At 38.5% G+C, this 21,433-nt stretch overlaps 1 protein-coding gene across 1 annotated transcript; it reads right to left on the bottom strand.

Moving 5' to 3' along the window:
- Positions 1 to 472: 472 nt before the first annotated feature.
- LOC140862156 (peroxidase 27-like) lies at positions 473 to 19,744 on the bottom strand. Its single transcript, XM_073265155.1, has 5 exons — positions 19,532 to 19,744; positions 19,164 to 19,352; positions 19,022 to 19,069; positions 851 to 970; positions 473 to 733 (listed from the first exon to the last, which is right to left on the bottom strand). The coding sequence occupies exons 1-5, from the start codon at positions 19,742 to 19,744 to the stop codon at positions 473 to 475; spliced, it is 831 nt and encodes a 276-aa protein (XP_073121256.1).
- Positions 19,745 to 21,433: the final 1,689 nt, after the last annotated feature.

The following is a 21,433-nucleotide window of genomic DNA, read 5'->3' as shown; positions in this document are numbered from 1 at the left end:
CGAGCTTGTTGCCTTGGAGGTTGATTCACTGACTGACCTCCTCCTCCTGCTCTACCCTGTGCTGCTGGCTGTGGTTGAAACGAATGAACAAAAGATGCAGATTGAGCCACTGGTCTCGATGATCCAGTAACCTTTGCACTTCCAGAACCACGCTGTGGGCAGACTCGTGCAAAATGACCTGTCTGATTGCAAATGTGACAGCTTCCAAACACTCCTCGACATTGCTCAGTAGTGTGACGACCCCCACATTTGGTACAATACACATCAGATTTCTGTCCAGCTCTAGACTGTCTAGATCCACTCGAACTAGAAGAACTACCACCTGGACGTTTAAACTGTTTGCTTTTTCCTTTAAATAAATTTTTCTTACCAATACTGCTACCTCCAGCATCAAATCGAGGTGGTGGTGGAATTTGTGGCTGCTCTTGCGGTTGTTTCATCGGCTGTGGCACAAATTGAGCTCCTCGTTGCCTCAATATTCCTGCTTCAGCTCCCTTTGCAAATTTAGAGCATCAACAAAGTTATTCGGTCTTCCCGCATTTACAAGAGTGAACACATCTGGATTCAAGCCATTTATGAATTGATCGGCTTGCGCTTCATCACTCCCAGCGATATGTGGAGCAAACTTCAGTAGACTTGTAAACTTCGCAACATATTCTTCAATATTCATTTGGCCCTGTTGTAAACTTGCAAACTCCGCTCCCTTATCCTTGCGATAAGAAATAGGAAAGAACTGTTGATAAAAAGCAGTTTTAAATACAGACCATGTGATAACTGTACCTCGATTTTCAAACGATTTCTTCGTCGCTACCCAGCAATTCTTTGCAAGGCCATGTAATTGATGAATCACCAGTCTCACACGACGATCATCTGTATAGTTGAGGGATTCAAATAACTTCTCGATATCCTCCAGCCAATTCTCACAATCAACGGAGTTCTCAGTTCCTTGTAATGTCGGTGGTTTGAAGGACTGAAATCATTTCAGCAATTTTTCCATAGGATTTGCACCACCACTCATCGTATCAACAGACGTACTACCCTGTCCTAGTTCAGGTGCTGTCACTGTTATCTGTGGCACTGTCTGTGCAGCATTAGTCTGCTCTGGCTGATTCATTGCCAATGTCTGTCTAGTGGTCAGTACTTGACGGGGAGGCATATCTGATAATCAAACAGATTAGTGCACAATTCGTCAATATATCATATACACAATTCTGTCGCAGTCCCTCCTCTGATTAGCACTTTAATGCGTCGTCAAGAGATCGAGTTCTGATTCATACTCATTCAATACATGCGGCTACTCAATTCAGATATTCGGATAGCATGTAAGTCGATCAGCATACTCTTACCATTTAATCACATAATCATGCGATAATAAAATTGAACAACAGTAAAACATATTCCATGCGAGCATGCAGTCAGTAACTAAAGCAATCATAAGGACTCGATCTACCCCGCTCATCTATTCTCAGTCCGAGAATCTTAAGCTCTGATACCACCTGTTGTGGGGACCTCGAGTTGCTAATCTCATCTTAGGGCAATTAATGATTAATTAATAATTAATCAAACAATAAAGGAATATTAAAACCAAGAGCTCAAATTTTTTTTAAAAAAATTCCATCACCTCCAAGCTCTCGGGTCTGCATCATTTTTAGCCTCGCTCGATTGGTTGAATTCGTCCGATCGAGCAAGCCCAAAAACATGTCTCTCGGGTTTCAATATTTTCATGTCTCTCGGGTTTCAATATTTTCAGGCCGCGCTCGATCGGAGGAGTTCACCCGATCGAGCGGGCTCCCTGTCCAGAAAAATCTGCAGAACAATTTTGCTGTCAAAACATGGAACAAGGCATGATTCATCATCAAACATGGATTCTAAACATGCTATAAAATCTGGAAACATGCATACATACAAGTATTAAGTCCCTAGCATCAAACCATGCGCTTATTACATCAAACTAGTCGTTCAAAAAGCGATAAAAGTCACAACGACATCAATACTTATACATCAACTTCAACCCAAAATAGTTCTATGATGTTTGATGCTTCTAGACATAAAAGTTCAGCTATAACCCGAGTCCACACTTGCTACATCTCTCTCCCAAGCTGTCAATGACATCTTTGACTAGCTCCTGCCCCCTCTGTTGCCATGCACACATACAAAACAAAGCAACAGCCGGATAAACTCCGGTGAGAAATCATTCCTAGTATAATCAACATATAAAGCGTTAAATAAATCATATCAACTCTAATCATAATCGACTCAATAAGAGAGTAAATAACACATATATCGATCAAGAATTGATTCATATAACGTCTTTGCCATCAAGATTCGTAAACGATCTTGACATGGATATCCATCTATCGTAGCCATTTTTTACTAGAAAATAAGGTCGCCTCCGACCTTGGCAATAGAATCAATTCCATACATAACATATCATAATCATATTGAATTCAAATATCCACTACCTGAGATGGATCGACAATATCAAATAAAATCAAAGCGATAAACAAGTATGTGATTTTGGCGGGACAACTCAAGAAGCTTCATTCTCGAGTTTCAGATCCCTGACACGCGATGTCGTATTATACCTTTGTATATCTCGGTTTTGAATGCTTCAAATCTGAAATATAACATCAAAACATTCATATCAAACTTTGTTCAAATCTATCATTTCAAATCAATTCAAAATCATCAATAGATCTTCAATCAAAATCACTTCAACCTCAACTTCTTCTTCTTCGGTTCGAATTCAAGTTCTTGAGTCGTTAGCCTTCAAAACTAGTCTGAAATTGAAGAATAAAATTGCTACAACATCAACAACATCTCAAAGAACATCTTAGCTCAAACGTAGTCTATCAAAACGGTCTCAAAACATGAATCGACAGCGTAGCGATTGAAAATCGGTAACCGACAAAATATCGAAACCATTTCCAACTTCAATACAATTCATACGCATATTCAAATCAGCAAAACATCATCATAATCCTCTTATCAGCAGCTATAATCATCGAATATACTTCTGAAAATCATCATAACTTCATATGAGATTCAATCTTTGATTCGTTTTCGATATCGGAATGTATAAAAGCGCACAAACACATATGTATACACATAATTTGATTTCTCCAACATACAGCATCTCAAAATAGATTGAATCATGAAGATACTTGCACCAAACCGAAGCCCTCGTTGTAAGGATCATAGCGCTATTTTTGGAATTAAAATCGGACAATCAGATCAAAAGTTACGAAGATTTGAAAATTGAAATATCAAGAAAAACGAAGAAGGTCTCAACTTGCTCTGTTCAATTTATGAATATCAGTAAGGAAGCTACACATATTCATGCTGATAATTCACATAATAATCGGATATGTATTGTCATATTTGCAATTTATCCCCTGAAACTTTAAAAATTGCAATTCAGTCCTCGGCCCTCTTTTTAATTCAATTTTAATCCTAAATAATTTTAAAATATTAGAATTTAAATCGAAACTCTAAATATTACCAAATTACATATACTCGGATTAAAATTAAATAATCTCGAATTATTTTCAATAATCCCGGGCCTTACATGAAGTTTCCCGAAATCATCAACATGTCAGCAGACCTCTTCCTCGAAAGAACCAAAAGATTTAATCTACCTGATCTTTATAATATTGTTGGGTTCCTTATCTGGTATATGAGACAAGGTCCTTCTGACAATCTTTCCAACCGCTAGTTGAAAAACTTCCGGGGTGGCTTCCTTGGTCGAAGCAGAATGAATGACTACATGTCACACATTCCATTCAATCCTGAGAATTGTCTGGCGTTGAAAACTGGATCTTCTCTTCCAGCTCCATCCTGCTGGGATCCATATAATACGAACTTCCGATGCTAACCTTGGCAATGAAGATCTTGGAAAAGCCTAGATACCTTGCTATTCCAATTCCTGATACTGCTATCGTTATTGAACCCAACTTGTAATCCTACAAAGGATAACCCAAATATTAACACTATGTCCCAAAGAATTTCATTGCATGCTCTGATACCATGAATGTAGTGACTCGCACTGTGATCACCTACTAATCAAAATTTAAGCATGCAATTAAACATTAATAAACTTAAATAGAGCAAAAGCGGAACTTAAAAATAAACTAAATACCAGGTAAGCAAAACTTAGTGGTCAACCATGTCATCTACCCTTGGTCACCACCTAATCTCCCTGTCCCCAGGAGAACTACATGCATTTGTCCCATGAAATAAGGCGTCCAGCCAACAAAAAATAACCGGAAGTGAGCTTTACATGATCATTACGAGAGTATGAGTATACAATATTATATGCGCATGAATGCAAATGAACTGGGTACCAAGATACTCAGGCCAATAAAACTAGCTCATAGATCGGGCCCAGGGTATATAGTACGCTGCACCGTCGCCTCGGGAGGTGGCTCATATACCCAGTGGATAATGGTGACCTGATACTAGTACAAGTGTCCAACCATCACGGTGACCTGACACAAGACTTACGTATCCAACCATCCACAAACTCGTAGGGTGAGCTCTCTACTACAGGATACCTCTAAGGTAAAGACTCAATATGCTCATGTATGCAACATACAGACATGACATGCTGTATATAAAGGCATATAAAACATGCAATCACATAATCAATGCAAACACATAATACATGCATACTCAATCTGGATATCTCGAATAATACTTCCGTACCTTCTAAGGCAGATCCTAGAAGCTCCCCTCTAGATCCAAGCCTACCATGCAGCACTACAATGAATAAATACAATGCATTATCTAACATGCCAACTATCACCTAACAGGCTCTAAAAGCCTTAATTAAACTATAGCCTACTCCATATTTACTATAGGGAACCAAAGTCATATCTTCGTCCGTCGTCAGCCCGCTGATGTCTCATTCCCCAGAACCTGGGAATAGCCTAGCTACGATCCCTGGATACCTCGCCAAAGCTCCGCTGCCTGGCTGTTATTACGGATATTGTCCACTATAAAAATGCTACTTTCTACTCCAACTCTTATAGAAAGAGTCTCGAAGCCCTTAAAATAGAGTCATCACGGGAGAGGAGAGGATTCTGAGCGATTTGAAAATGAGCCTACACACCCCTATTTATAAGCTTGGGATTGGACGCTCCGGTCCCTTGATCGGATGCTCCGATCCGTGCATGGGTGCCACGTTCCGATCGGGTGAGATCGGACGCTACGATCCCACTTCGAAGGCTCCGATCTCCTTGCATGCAGCTACGTGTGCAAGCCTTCTGGCCATGTGCATGTCATTGAGATCGGACGCTCCAAACTCGCCCGTAGCTTCCGAACTCCATCGGTGGCTCCGATCTAGTTCGGATTCTCCGAACTGCCCGAGCCCAATAAGCCATTAAGCATTTTCCGGGCATTCTGGACCCAATTCCTTGGTCCGATAGATCAAATTCAAATTTTTTAATATTTTATTAAATCTAAACATGATTAGCAACTTAATTTTGTAAAATAGAAATGAACTACTACAAGGTGTCTGCTTCCTTAAGTGTTTGACTGTCGTACAGAGAAAAAAGGCATGACAAGTAGTGTCCCGCGAGAAATTATACAGACTACAAGAAGCACTACCCGGAACATGATGACTTGCCTAGATTGTGGTTAGTGGGAATACAATCATTGAAAAACTCCACCAAAATAGAGGGACCTTTGGAGGAATAGAAAGGCTCCATATAAAAGTCCACCATCCTTCATCAGGATGTGCCGATTGTTGTCTCGGCATGTTTTGACATTTTTTTCTTAACAAAATTTTAATTATTTTGTTATGAAAAAGCTGACAAAACACTACCTTAGTCATTTTGATTTGATTTTTTTTTTGTTTTGTTTTTTTTTTACAATAATTCTAAATTTATTCTGAAATCAATGACTAAATTAATGATGTGACAAAAAAATTATGGATTTTTTCAATTTTGAGAGTAATATTCCAAATTGAAATGCAACATGCATTTCACCCCATCAAACTAAAATTATGGATACATAAAATAAAATATTTAAAAATGCCAATTCATAGAATTTAGGGGAAGGAAACACTTCCTGTTACTTTTAAAAGATTAATGGTCTGACGTGGAAGCTAGCTATTTAGGTGGCTTTTTCATTTGTTGCCATTTCATCATCTTACTCACCAATTTCCGATCAAAAGGTAGATGAGATCCTAGCATATGGGTAATACCCAAATCATGCATCCAACAGTTCGTATTTTTACACATAGGCGTAATTAATTATATATTGTTGACGTGACAAATCATGAGACATTAGATCTATCATTGAGGTATTACCTATATGCTAGGTTGAAATCTACCCAAAATTATAATTCCGTAAAGATAGGATCAAAATAGAAAAAAACAATTTAAAATTTAACGGAGGAATATCAACTTTGACTGATTATAAGATCAAAAGAAAAAAAAAAAGTAAAGCTAGATTATCAAAATAAATATTAAAAGTGAAAATAAAAACAATTTATCGTAATAAGAATATGATAAAAATAAAGATTGACCAAATTACAAAATGATATGATGTTTATTTGTGTATAAAGTACATATGTCAACAAATAATATCTGTATATATAAAATCAAAAAGGTATACCTATTTCTTTGAAAAAAAATAATAACTCCTCAAAAAACTAGGGGGTGTATTTGTTCTAGACTTTTAATGACTTTTGTGGAGTTTAAAAGTCTAGAGATATTCAATCTAGATGTTTATATACTCCATAAAATTTAGTAGTATTCAAGATGAACATTTCTAGAGTTTTAAAAAGTCATGTGATATTCAAACTTGACTTTTAAAAACTCTACAAAAGCCTAGAGGTATTCAAAATGTCAATAGACTTTTAAAGACTCCATGAAATTCTATTAAGTATAATAATTAAAGTCTAAGGTACAACAATAAAATGTCAATAATTGTTTTTGGTTCAACCTAAAGATTTAGATGGACATTTAATTCAAATCATACACAAATGTGTGTTTATATATATAGATATTATATAAATAAGGATAATATATAAAATTAAATATATTCAAATTTTATAGAGTTATATTAATTTATTAATTGCAATAAATTTAATACTACTTACCCATTTTTGTAAACCAAATTGATAAGTAAAATTTATTTATTTGATAGATAAAAATATTTTAAAGAAATAGAATTATTTTAAATAAATATAAGATAGTGTTTGTAACCTCTAAAAATAAGTGATTATGGAGATTTTCTTAACAAAATTTGTTAAGAGAATCTCCATAATCATTTATTTTTAAAGGTTACAAACACTACCTAAATAGAAGTTATTGATCGATTAATAATTCTAAGAAATAAATAAATACTAAAATCATGAAATACAAAATTCATGGGTTCTAAAAAAAGTTTACAAATGTCAATAAAAGTCATGAAAAATAAATTTGCACGATTCTGTCAAAATCTTTAAATCTGTGAGAATCTATAAAAGTATGTAAAAGTTTATCAACTCCACAAAAGTCTGTTATTTTAAAAAAATAAGTAACTCTCTGCAATAAATACACCCCTAAAACAGGTGTACACATAATATATCAATATGCAAATCGTGTTAATAATATATATGTACGTCTGTTTACAAAATATTGGAAGATCTTTTTGTAAGAAAATAGGTTTCGTTAAATGTCATACATTGACTCAATTAAGGTATTAACAGTTGTATGTAATATGTATAGTATTTGACAATTTTTTATTTGAGATAGTTTCAGAAATGAGTTATATTCTAATTCATAATTTTAACATGATATCAATATGAAGTTTGACAATCTTTTCCACATTAGCTAAATTCAAAGTCATAATCTATGAAGTTTGTTATATTCGTTACACAAATGCAATATAAATTTATCCATTGCACTGTATTGATTTTTTTTTTAATCTAAACAAATTTTTATGGTTATTTTATTTTTATTTGTAATTAATTTATAAAATTTTGAATTAAATCAGTACAATGATGTAACAAAATAATCTCAAGACATTTCTCTTCCTCGATTGACCACATAACCTTACCTTTATTACGATGAACCTTTTTTTTTTTGTTTTGCACCCGAATCATCATCTTCGAGGTTAATATTTTCTATCCCAGGCTGTGTCTAATGTGATGGAATTTGAGAACATTACAAAAAAACACTGAAAGACTACGGTGGAAAAAACGTAGTTAAATGGGGTTGTAAAACCGATGTTAAAAGTCATGTAGTTAAAAGTGCGGTCATAGACAACTGTGAAAAATCGTAGTCTTCTGTCGTAAAAGACAACGGTTTTAAACCGTAGTCTTTTGTCATAAAAAACCGTAGTCTTTTGTCGTAAAATACAACGATTTTAAACCGTAGTCTTTTGTCGTAAAAGACAACGGTTTTGTCTTTTATAGTAAAATTGTAGTCGTTTGTCGTTAAAGACAACGGTTTTAAATCGTTGTCTTTTAAGAAATAAAACCGTTGTCTTTTGTCGTCAAAGACAATGGTTATATTCAAAATAAAATCGTTGTCTTTAGTCTCTATGGGAATTCAATGCCCAGTTAAGGATCAATTTACAAAAAAATAGTTGTTCATAATGTTTAAAACATCATAAAATGTGCAATTAGTTTATCAAAACTATGTACAATTTCTACAAATTGGTCATAATCTACGTACGTACCAACAACAAAAACACTACTCATAAACCACAAACGTCCGAGTAAATTAAGTTTAAAACATCAATTTTGTGCCACAACATTGCACAGATAGCAACTCATCTACTATATCAAGACAACACAAAAGACCTTCTTTCCCTTTGGGAAGTAGCGATGCATCAAAAATTAGACATCACAAAACAACGAATAGGCCTATAACATAAAAGAAACAAATGCAGGCCGCTATTAATAAATTTATAACAACAGCAAAACTATGGAGCTAATTAAAGACGGAATCCAATAATATAAGACATTGTAAAAATATCTAAACACCTAGCCAATAAATGTAAGCAACAATGTCTGATCACGCAAGAAACTTAGATTGCAAGAAAGATGCCCAAAATTGATATTTCAGGACTACTCATGGATGCTTATCGAAGATGAAACTTTTGAAATTAAACAAGTATCTCAATTACAAAGTACATATAATCTTCGTTGTACTTGTAAACGTAAATCGAGACACAATACATACACATTTGAAACCAGGCTAAACAATGAGAAAATGACAGTAGAAACAAGAGAATTAAATGGGGTTGCATTCCCCTTATGAGAATGTAAACATCCAAATATCATATTATTTAACACTAAAATTCGAAAATTCTACATAATCTGGAAATTCGAAATTTATTATAAATAAATTCTGAAAAATTAGTAATACCTCCAATCGGCTTAAATATTGCACCTACAACCAACAATAAATTAAATAGCAATTTTCGGACGTCAATTAAATTGAAATCCCAAATTTCCGAAACCCTAGTCTCGAAATTTACCTCAAAGCTTCGAATTTGAGCTTCAAAAAAGCTAAACCACTTTATTCCTAGTATAGACGGCGATCGGCGGCAGCAAAGGAGCGGCGAAATGAAGGCTGCCAGAAACGGGTTCGAAGGTGTCGCGAGAAAACTTTACAAAATCGGTATCACTAGCTAGGTCTCTTCGTGAGGATTCTGAAACTATGCTTATTTTCGAAAATCGATCACCGACGACAAAGATAAGGCAATTTGAAGCAAAGATAAAAATTTGGAAAAGAAAAAAAAAATCGAGAAGCAGACGATGAAGATGAATAGAAATAGGAAAGAAAAATGATATATATTATCACAATATAACAATATAATTAAATAAGTATGTTCTATTATTTATTTGAGGTTAAAACTTGACCTAGTTCATTTATTTCAACTTTTGTGTGCTATAAAAATCAAATATGTATTTTAATATCGTATACAAACCGACATTTATTAATACATATTTTCAACACACAATTAAATTATTTGACTTAATTATTTTAATTTATCACTTTAAAATAATTATTACTAGATCGTGCCAATTAATTAGGAAATTATCATCGGGTCCTTACACATGAAACGAATGGGGAAGCCCTAAATGGATTTGCACTTGAGATCGAGAGAAAGGAGGAGACGTGTAAGTTAATGAAAAAAAAATGAAAATATGAACTTTTAATCGGATCAACCTATTACTTCACCAAATATAAATAAAAAAATTTATAAGGTTCATATTTTTACTTCATCAATTATCTACATAAATTTGACTACGGTGAAAAAGCGTAGTTTATTTATAAAAAAAACCGCTCATACACTCTGGTACAAAATAACCGTAGTCTATTTATTTTAAAAAAAAACGCTCATAGACTACGGTACAAAAAAACAGTAGTCTATTCATTAAAAAAAATGTTCATAGACTACGGTACGAAATAACCGTAGTCTATTTACAAAAAAAACTTGCTCATAGACTACGGTACAAAATAACCATAGTTTATTTATTAAAAAACGCTCATAGATTACGATTTTTAGAAACCGATGTTGTAGAATACAAACAACAATGGTTTTCACAAAAATGTAAACGTATATTTTAAAAAAACGCCCATTAACTACGATTTCTGTAAAAACCGTAGTTAATTATAAAAATACTATGGTTTTATTAAAAATCGTAGTCCTTCTGGTGTAGTCTATTACCAAATTTCTTGTAGTGGAACCAAACATTGAAATTGGTGTTGTTGGCTCTCTATCGGATCCAGATCCTCCGAAACTGTAGTTTTGAGATTCACTTAGTGAGATGTTCCATGGTTGTGGATGAGAGAATGCGCGAGAATGATATGACATCATATGGGGGCCACCCCTTGTAGTATAATAATCATCTGGGATCATGGGGTGATAAAATTGAGGGTTAGGATCAACATTCGTACCAGTGAGAATATTTTGTGGAAAATTAGGAACAAAATTCGAAACAGTGTGAAATGTTTTGTGAAAAATTAGGAACAAAATTTGAACCAGTGGGAATATTTTGTGAAAAATTAATAACAACATTCGAACCAGTTGGAATATTTTGTGAAAAATAAGATGAGTAAGGAAATTCAAAAGGACGAGGGTTGAGACGAGAACGAGATTGCGAATTTTGAAATTTTGAATTTTTCTCTTTATTTGGAGAACCCAAATCATTGTTGAATGAACCAGAAAATTTATCTGTCATTTTATTTGTGGAGTAAAATGTGCGAAGCTTAGAGGAAGAATTGGAATGAATGTACTAAAAGCAAAGTCATCTATTTATACTTTATTTTATATTTTATTTTTTTAAATAAAATAAAATTATTTTTTTAATTTTATATCCTATCAAAAATGTCTTGCCCCAGGCCCGCTCGACTGCACAAAATGGGCTCCTATAGCAACTATTTCGTATTCGTTCTCGCTTTACGAAAATAATTAACCTAAATTGCTATAGAAGTCCATTGTAGCCCATTTTAAAGTCATTTTAAACATTTCATTTTTCCCAAGTGGGACAAAGGTATCACAATCTATAGCGACCCTACCCGGATCCGCTACCTAATCAGAGTTAAGAGCATAATTAAACATGCATTAAATAAATCGCTGCGGAAGACTTAAATAAAAACAGACCGGCAGAATACAACCGGTTAAATAAATTCGATTATACAACCCAATCGAATAAATAAACCCTAAAGGCAAAACCTACAACTAATCCTGCTGTCTTCACTGGTCACTGGCTACTCCAAGCTCCTGGTGCTCAATCCTGCACCTACACCTGTCCCGTAGAATGGGGTGTCCAGATACACAGAAAAGACTGGACGTGAGCTCTAAGCTCAATACGAAAGCACTGGGTAAAACATACAAATATGATGCATGCAAATGATAGGGTATCCATATCTGGGATAACTGTATATAACTGCTCAGTAATGGTGCCTAGAACATGAGTGGTACAACCCGGGGAGCAAACCCTGTCGACACTGCTCATTCCTATAGGACGTGGACCGTGTCCCCCGATGCTAGCCACCCATGACCTGTCAGTAACTGGGCCCTAGACATCAACCGTCAGAACAGGGCTGAGCGGCCCTACATGGCTCATCTCAAAAAATGGACAAACACAATATGATATGCACATGCTGCATAATAATATGACACACAAATGCAATATATAAGCATGCAAAACCCGCTGACTATCTCAGTCTGTACTTACGTACCTTTCTACAGGCAGTTCCTAGCAGTCCCACTCTAGGTTCCAAGCCTATATCAGCTCTACAATGCAAATACTCATGCATCATTATTTATGCTCTAAAAGCCTTAACTAAGCTATTGCATACTCCTAAATATTTTAAGGAGACCATAGCTATACCTGCGTCCGTCTTCAGCCCGCTGATGACAATTGCCTCAAAACTTAGGCACAGCTTCGCCTCGACGTCGGGATCGCTATGCCACTTTTGGATTACCAATAGGATGCCTAGAACTCCCTAGATCTGAGTTAGAAGGCCTAGGAATTGAGAGAGGAAAAGGAGAGATGCGAGTTGAAAATGAAATTTCGGACCTCTATTTATAGGCGAAGTTCGGTCCGTCCGAACTCGACTTCGGATCCTCCGAACTGGTTCGGATCCCCCGTTCCTGACTTCGAAGCCTCCGTTCCTGTTCGGAGCCTCCGATCCTGACTTCGGATCCTCCGAAGTCCCATCAATGATGTCACCCATGACGCATTTTCTTCGGAGCCTCCGATCCGAGCTCGGATCCTCCGAACCCGTTCGGATCCTCCGATCTTTGGTTCGGATCCTTCGATCTAGTTCCGAGCCTCCTAACCCGGTTCGGAGCCTCCGAACCATCCGAACCCTCGGAACCTTCCCAACCATTTTCGAGTGTCCTGAATCCATTTCTGGACTCCGTTAACACGTTTGGAATTTCCTTAATCATGTATTACATGATTAATTATTCATTAATCGTTAATTCTGGATACGGGTCACTACATTCTCCCCCCCTTAAAAGATTTCATCCTCGAAATCTAAGGTAATACCTCGAGAACGTAAGATAGACCACTACTTGAGTGTCTTGGTCGAAATATCTTCCAACATACTCAGACTCTCGTCGAATTACTGTCGAATCTAACCATCTAATGGTTTCAAAATTTCTCGATGTTCAACACCTCTAGTCAGGAAAACACTAATCCCAACATTGTGCTGACACATTCTAACATGAATCTCGTTTTAAGATAATCCAGTTGACTCAAGTCTATACTCCAACGTAACTGCTCACAATGTTCCCTAGACTGGTTATCCTTCCCACTCTCCCTGAAGCACAACCAGCTTCCCAAGAAATACTGGGAACTTAAACCATCATGTCTAGTACATTCTGCTGTCCACGTTTCTTAGTATAACCTCAACACTGTGCCCTGATGATAACTATCATCACTTGCAATTTATGACGCTACGTCATCTCCTAGCCATTGGCCTGCGAAATCACGCATACATTGCAATGGAAGTCATCACGCCTCTGATGATCTACATCATCTCGATCATAGGTTATTCATCTCATGAATTTGATCGATGGACGTCCTCATGATAGTTATACATACTCGCAATCACTGTACATACATCAAGACTAAGGCAAGCTTCCACCAATATGCTCGACTGGAACATTCCACAGTGCACAGACATATGGAAACGCTTCCTATTCCGTCTCGAAACTCGACAGTCATTGCACCTGGTATAACTCAACTCAGAGTCTCTGATAATACCATCAGCTCATACCAACCTCCCAAGGTTGAACATACTGATCCTGGAACTAAATCCCAACGAATTCTCAATAGTCAAATCGCTCCCTTGCCGAACGCATCAGTCTCAGCACTGAACGATCTAATTCGTCGATTCCCTAGTCAATCCTGGGAAATAATTGTGCTCGAAGTAACTTGCCACTCGACGCACATCCAAATATCGTCCATTGCTAAAGCACAATATCCTTGACGAATGGTCCGCACTGATGTGGCTTGTCGACTGGAAAGAACAAAGTTGCTTTATCGCTATCTTGCGAAATCTTCAATTCCCACAACAATCTTGTTGGCTACTAAGTTGAAATTCTACTATCTCTGTCATTTCAGAGACATCGTTCATCACACGCTAGAAGACTAGTGACACATCCTGCTAGATCTCGAGGATCAGATCCTAGCTAATGTCACACAGATCAGACAACTGATGTTTCCTTGCTAATGTCCATTAGCATTTCCAACTATTCGTCGGATCCAAACACAACGGTACACATAGATGCCATCACTTAACCGAAATGTCCGGTCAACAATCTTCACTATTGTTGTTCAATGGAAAACTCTCACATGAAACAACAACATGATCCTTTCCTGGCCTATTTCTATCACTAAGCAATTGATTGGATCAATATCAGCTTCCTTCTTAACAAGAATGCACTATACTAGAAACTACCAACTCCCTTGCTTGTCTTCACTGTCAAGTTATCACCTAACTTGATCATACAAGTCTACTTGCAATCGTTCCCGATTACAGCAATCCCAGAAGATTCATCTTTTGCGATCATTGAGACTAAATAACTCAAATCTCCGATTTCTCTGAGATGGTATTCAGTACTCATCCCATAAGCATTTACTCGCCAAAATACTATCCCAGGTATTTCTTAATTGCTACATCCTGATCAACCCTGATTGGCTCAACCAATCGAATTCGTCGATCTACTTAAGCTCACACTTATCAGATCAGACCATATCACCACTGATCTTCTAAACCTACATGTCTTGGTCAATAACCATGACTCAGCTACCACAAAGAACCATTTCCAAACGGTGTCAGATCACGGTACATAAGTAGTTTACTTGGCACAAGTCCTGCGCCTTTTCAGCACTACTAACCGCTGCTTCGTATTCTGAACTTAATCATCCTAACTCTGACAGAGTTACCCAATAACCACTAGTAGTCACTAGCACAGATCCCGTGCCACCTTAGCACTACCAATAGTTGTCTTGTTTATCCAAGGCAAACATCAAGATAAACTAAGCCCATTTCCATCCCATGGAAAATCCTACGCTCAATCTCTGAAAATATCAGGCAGTACTTAGCGCAATCACCGGACTCACTATCCTTGCCTCGTTCATTCAGGATGAACATCGCGATTCGTCAAGTCCAAAGTTATACCTAAGGAATTCCAAAGATTTCCAACATTCCCGGACATGCTCCTGATTATATCCCACGCTAAGATTGTGCAACAAATTAAGACTGAGGTAGCTTACCACGATAACCCACCTGGACAATCAACAAGATTTCATGGGTATAGGCCACGCTTCCCTTACATCTCAATTAATGCTTATACAATCCTTAGCATACGGTATAAACCATCACAGATGAAGTCCATCATCATGAAGTAATTCTCCTATTCGAGTCTAAGTCTTAAAACAATATTCTATCCAATATCTTGGATAATTCCTATCACAAGGAAATTCTAACCACAACTCTGATGACAACCCCTAGTCATCGCTGGTAGAAATCCGTCCACCTACTAGATCCACACGTCTAGCAGTAACCCAAAGGTTAAAACCTATCTGCTCAGAGTATACACTTGTCAAGGAAATCCCTCCATGACTGGTTCCACAGCAGAAAACTCAAACTATATCTCTGGCACACCAGACCATATCGTACCATCGATATCAAACCTGATATCTAATCCAAGGTCATACCTCGTCGTGACTGCTACCAAATCCCTAGACTGAGTAGCCTTCCCACCGCCAATCCTGAAGCACCAAGGCTCCCAGATAACCTCTGAAGTACAAGGACTCCCAGAGTAACACTGGCATAGGGTCGCGTCCCATCACGTCTGGTCATGGTCATAGTCCACAACTCTCGGCATATACTGGACCTGGTATCCCTGATGAAAACCTATCATCACAAGCCTCAACCTAACAAAGGTCAGATAGCCTGTTCTAAGGAAACAACCTAGAACAAAGCCCAAATGTTCTAAACCGAACAATATGCCTAATGCCTCTAGATGAGTCCACTCATCGCTGGCACTATCTTAGTCCACTGACTAACTAGGTCAATCCTAGGAAAACGCCTAGACTAACCACAAGTCAAACAGTCACAATCGGCCCACTCCAATCCCATGAGCTATAGCAGTTGAACACTAATCAACTAGAATCAAGCCAAACCTCAGCAAAATCATGCAACCATACACGAATTGCTGGATAAATAAAACATGTATCACTTATTTCAAGTTATGTACAATTCTCTTTATTACAATCTCATGTAATACATACAGTATTCAAAATACAATGAAATGTACAATCGAACTTGAAAAGATACAACCAAAGTATGATGATTCATTACAACTAAAATACTGTTTACAACTACAACGATACAGTATTTAAAATCATCGTACAAGTCTTCGTTTCTTGAGCATGAACTTCCGACCAAGTCTCTCTACATGTCCTCCTACGAAGAACTCCGGAGAAATGGCACGTGATAGCTAACCAGCTATGCTCTGCGTCAGTGCATGTCAGTCGACCCCTTTTGCTCACGATCTACCATCATCATTCTTCTTGTAACCAAATCATGCTTCTGAACATGAAGTTTCCCGTGTGCCTACCGAACGCATCGATACAAGCATCCCGGCAAAACTGTGTTCCGCATGAAAATCTCTCCAACTACGACTGGAGAATCTTCAGAGTAGTGTCATCATGGTAATGACTGTACAGATGCAAGCATCAAGTAAGTCCCCACCAATCCTCTGCCACTGCCTCTGGCATCCGGTACTCGATCCAAAACTAGGATCCACCTGAGTAGAAATCTCGAAAACTCGGACACGGTCCATCACTCCTGTCCGCACTCGCTGGAATCCCATAAGCCAAATCTTCAGAAATTCTGTCGATGATGATAGTCTCTGGGCAAACTAATTGCCGCATCATCACCTCTTCCAAGGTCTCATCAATCCTATAAGGATAACCCAAAGTCTTATTACTATATCCCAAGTCTCTTGCATGCATATGCTCTGATACCAATAAATGTAGCGACCCTACCCGGATCCGCTACCTAATCAGAGTTAAGAGCATAATTAAACATGCATTAAATAAATCGCTACGGAAAACTTAAATAAAAACAGACCGGCAGAATACAACCGGTTAAATAAATTCGATTATACAACCCAATCGAATAAATAAACCCTAAAGGCAAAACCTACAGCTAATCCTGCTGTCTTCACTGGTCACTGGCTACTCCAAGCTCCTGGTGCTCAATCCTGCACCTACACCTGCCCCGTCGAATGGGGTGTCCAGATACACAGAAAAGACTGGACGTGAGCTCTAAGCTCAATACGAAAGCACTGGGTAAAACATACAAATATGATGCATGCAAATGATAGGGTATCCATATCTCGGATAACTGTATATAACTGCTCAGTAATGGCGCCTAGGACATGAGTGGTACAACCCGGGGAGCAAACCCTGTCAACACTGCTCATTCCTATAGGATGTGGACCGTGTCCCCCGATGCTAGCCACCCATGACCCGTTAGTCACTAGGCCCTAGACATCAACCGTCCAGACAGGGCTGAGCAGCCCTACATGGCTCATCTCAAAAGATGGACAGACACAATATGATATGCACATGCTGCATAATAATATGACACACAAATGCAAACATATAAGCATGCAAAACCCGCTAGCTATCTCAGTATGTACTTACGTACCTTTCTACAGGTAGTTCCTAGCAGTCCCACTCTAGGTTTCAAGCCTATATCAGCTCTACAATGCAAATACCCATGCATCATTATTTAAGCTCTAAAAGCCTTAACTAAGCTATTGCATACTCCTAAATATTTTAAGGAGACCATAGCTATACATGCGTCCGTCGTCAGCCCGCTGATGACAATTGCCTCAAAACTTAGGAACATCTTTGTCTCGACGTCGGGATCGCTATGCCACTTTCGGATTCCCAATAGGATGCCTAGAACTCCCTAGATCTGAGTTAGAAGGCCTAGGAATTGAGAGAGGAAAAGGAGAGGTGCGAGTTAAAAATGAAATTTCGGACCTCTATTTTTAGGCGAAGTTCGGGCCATCCGAACTCGACTTCGGATCCTCCGAACTGGTTCGGATCCCCCGTTCCTGACTTTGGAGCCTCCGTTCCTGTTCGAAGCCTCCGATCCTGACTTCGGATCCTCCGAAGTCCCATCAAAGATGTCACCCATGACGCATTATCTTCGGAGCCTCCGACCCGAGCTCGGATCCTCCGAACCCATTCGGATCCTCCGATCTTTGGTTCGGATCCTCCGATCCAGTTCGGAGCCTCCTAACCCGGTTCGGAGCCTCCGAACCATCTGAACCCTTGGAACCTTCCCGACCATTTTCGAGTGTCCTGAATCCATTTCTGGACTCCGTTAACCCATTTGGAATTTCCTTAATCATGTTTTACTTAATCTAAACATGATTACACGATTAATTATTCATTAATCGTTAATTCTGGATACGGGTCACTACACAATCACCCCTCCTTTCGGACGCGACGTCGCGACCTGAACTCTTGATCTAGAGGTGGTGGCTCCTACGAGTTCAAGAGGTGATCCATCAGCACCGAGACATCGCGACCTGAACTCTTGATCCACCAGCACCGAGAATCTAGAGGTGGTGGCTCCTACGAGTTCAAGAGGTGATCCACCAGCATCGAGAATCTAGAGGTGGTGGTTCCTTCAGAACGCGACAAAGTATTCTTCAAGGCCCAATGTCCAAGCCTATTCTAGCGAGCTTCAGAAGCCAAAAATTTTATCATTGTTTTATGACATGAGAACCCGTCGTCATTATTGTGATTGTGTGTTAGGTAAATCTTCAGGGTGACATAATATTTTGTAAATCATGCTAGTTAAGTAAATGTATTGAGCAAACTCAGTGCGACAGATTTGTTCAAGAAGATAATGATAAGATGAATCAAATTCTAGATCATTTGTCAAATGCTCATGGGTATCATTATTGACTATAAAATTTAGTGGATATAAAGAAATCTATAAATTCTAATTAGATAATTAGAAGATACCTTTTCGTATTTTCTTCCCCAGGGAACTTTCCAGAATGGTCCTTTAAGCTGTCAAATGATTCATCATATAATTGAAATAAACACACAAACAAAAACTTTATAATGTAATAGAGAACTGAAAGACATCGGCGGCGACGCTTACGACAGAGAGGACATCACGAGCCACCAAAGCCAAGATATCAGCACAAGAAACAACACTGGGGCACCGCTTCTCCACCGCGGATTTTACTCTATTCATCGATCTGAATCCTCTTAGGGATAGGTTCGGGATTGCATCTTTTTCGGCTTGAGAAGTTCTAGTCGAATTTAGCAGCACAGACCCATCGCACCCCTACAAAATAGGGATATTTAATTAGCATATATATATATATATATATATATATATATAACATTAAGGTAGCGTTCGGGAGAGCTTGTAGAAAACACTTATCAGCTTTTCCAAATACTATATTATGTAGATACATCCGTTTGGATCATGCAAGCATGCACTTGCATAGAACATGAACGTACCCTAACAAAACAATCATGAAAGTGCATTATGAGTAACGGAGCAGCAAGAGTGGGAGCTGTAGTAATAATCTTTGTAGTTTCTTTTTTCACGATCGCCTCGACTTTAGGACATGTTTTACGATAGTATCCGATCTTCAATCCTTGGCCATCACAGATGTTGAAAACCACCAAGAAGGCAAACACTACAAGAAGATGCTTGGCGATAAGAGCCATGAGTTCAAACCCTGCTTTTTGCCGAGTTTCTGTTTGGTAGGCATTTCTTGTGGTTCGTGAATACATATATATAGACTATAGTCTAGTAGTTCAAATCATGGAAAACTGTCATTGCATGCACAACAGTTCATCCCAGGTTCTTCTATGATCCATCGGGTGAATTTCACCCGGTGGATCTGGGCCATTCATTGGCCCGGGCCCCACACACAAATTGTGTGGGTCCCGGGCCAATGAATGGTGGATGCTGCACCGGGTGAAATTCACCCGGTGCAGCATAGAATGGCCCGTTCATCCCATGGTTGGTTAGTGAATATAATAGTATTCTATGTAACGTTGTTAGATTTAAATATTGCATAGGGTTGACTTGTAGTGACCCTTACCCGGATCACCTACTAAACAGAACTTAGGCATGCAATTAACTTAATAAAACAGATATCAGAATAAAACTGCGGAAACCAATAACATTATACAATCCCAAGAAAAGGAATCTGTAATTATCCAATAATATACAACCAAATCGAATAGCTGTATAAACCCAAACAACAGTAATAAAGCCTAGACGAAGCTCCAGCTGGCCAACCACTGACTAGCCCCTCCTGGATCCACCCTCCTCGTCCAATCGCAAACCTGCCCCATGGAATAGGGTGTCCAGAAAATACAGAGTACGAGACGTGAGCATAAAACGCTCAGTGCGAGAGTATGAGTATACATGCATGCAAAGTGAACTCTCTATAGACTCGAGGTCAAGGATCAGATAACAGAGACAGACCGGGCCCTGGTATGTAGCACGCTGTGCCGTCGCTTCAGGAGGTGGCTCCCATACCGAGATAACCGTGGATACGCCGGACCCAAATCGATGGAAGTCCATCCACTAACAGGATAGGGTACAACCCTACTAACAGACATCTCGAAGGAGATACAGCAAGATGCAAATGAATGCAGCATAATATCATGGCATATAAATCATGCAGTCACATAATACATGCATACTCAGTCAGGATATCTCGAACAGTACTTTCGTACCTCAAATACCAGGTAGGCACTACCAGCTCTAAGTCCAAGCCTAAAGTCCGCCTACACAGCGAAATGATACTACTATCATTAAAGTGCTCTAAAAGCCTTAACTAAGCTATTGCATACCCCTAAATATTTATAGGAAGCAAAAGCTATACCTTCGTCCGTCGTTAGCCCTTTGATGTCGATGCCTCCAGAACTTGGGCACAACTCCGCTACGACTATCGAACGCCTCTCCAACCTCCGGACCAAGCCTAAGAAGACTAGAACAGCTCGAATATGACTAGAAATAGGGAGGAAATCCGGAATTGGCAAGGAGAAATGAAGTCTCGGCCTTCTATTTATAGACAACGATCGGAGCCTCCGATCCTTGATCGGAATGTCCGAACCTGGATCGGAACGTCCGATCCTGCCATCGGAGCTTCCGAAGATCCTGATCTTCCACGTGTCAAAATATCACTTGATGACTCCGGATAGGGGTGATCGGAGCCTCCGGTCCTGATCGGAGCTTCCGATCCAGCCACACGTCATGGATGACGTAATATCATCGGTGCCTCCGATCCTCATCGGAGCTTCCGATCCCGATCGGAGCTTCCGATCGTCCCTTCGGAGCTTCCGATCCGTCCAATCCCCAATTTATTTAATTAGCATTAATCCTTTAATTACTCAATTAGG

This window comes from Henckelia pumila, chromosome 4 (genome assembly GCF_033568475.1).
Source record: "Henckelia pumila isolate YLH828 chromosome 4, ASM3356847v2, whole genome shotgun sequence".
NCBI classification, from domain to species: Eukaryota; Viridiplantae; Streptophyta; class Magnoliopsida; order Lamiales; family Gesneriaceae; genus Henckelia; species Henckelia pumila.
The sequence above is the reverse complement of the archived record's forward strand: the minus strand, read 5'-3'. Positions and strand labels throughout refer to the sequence as shown.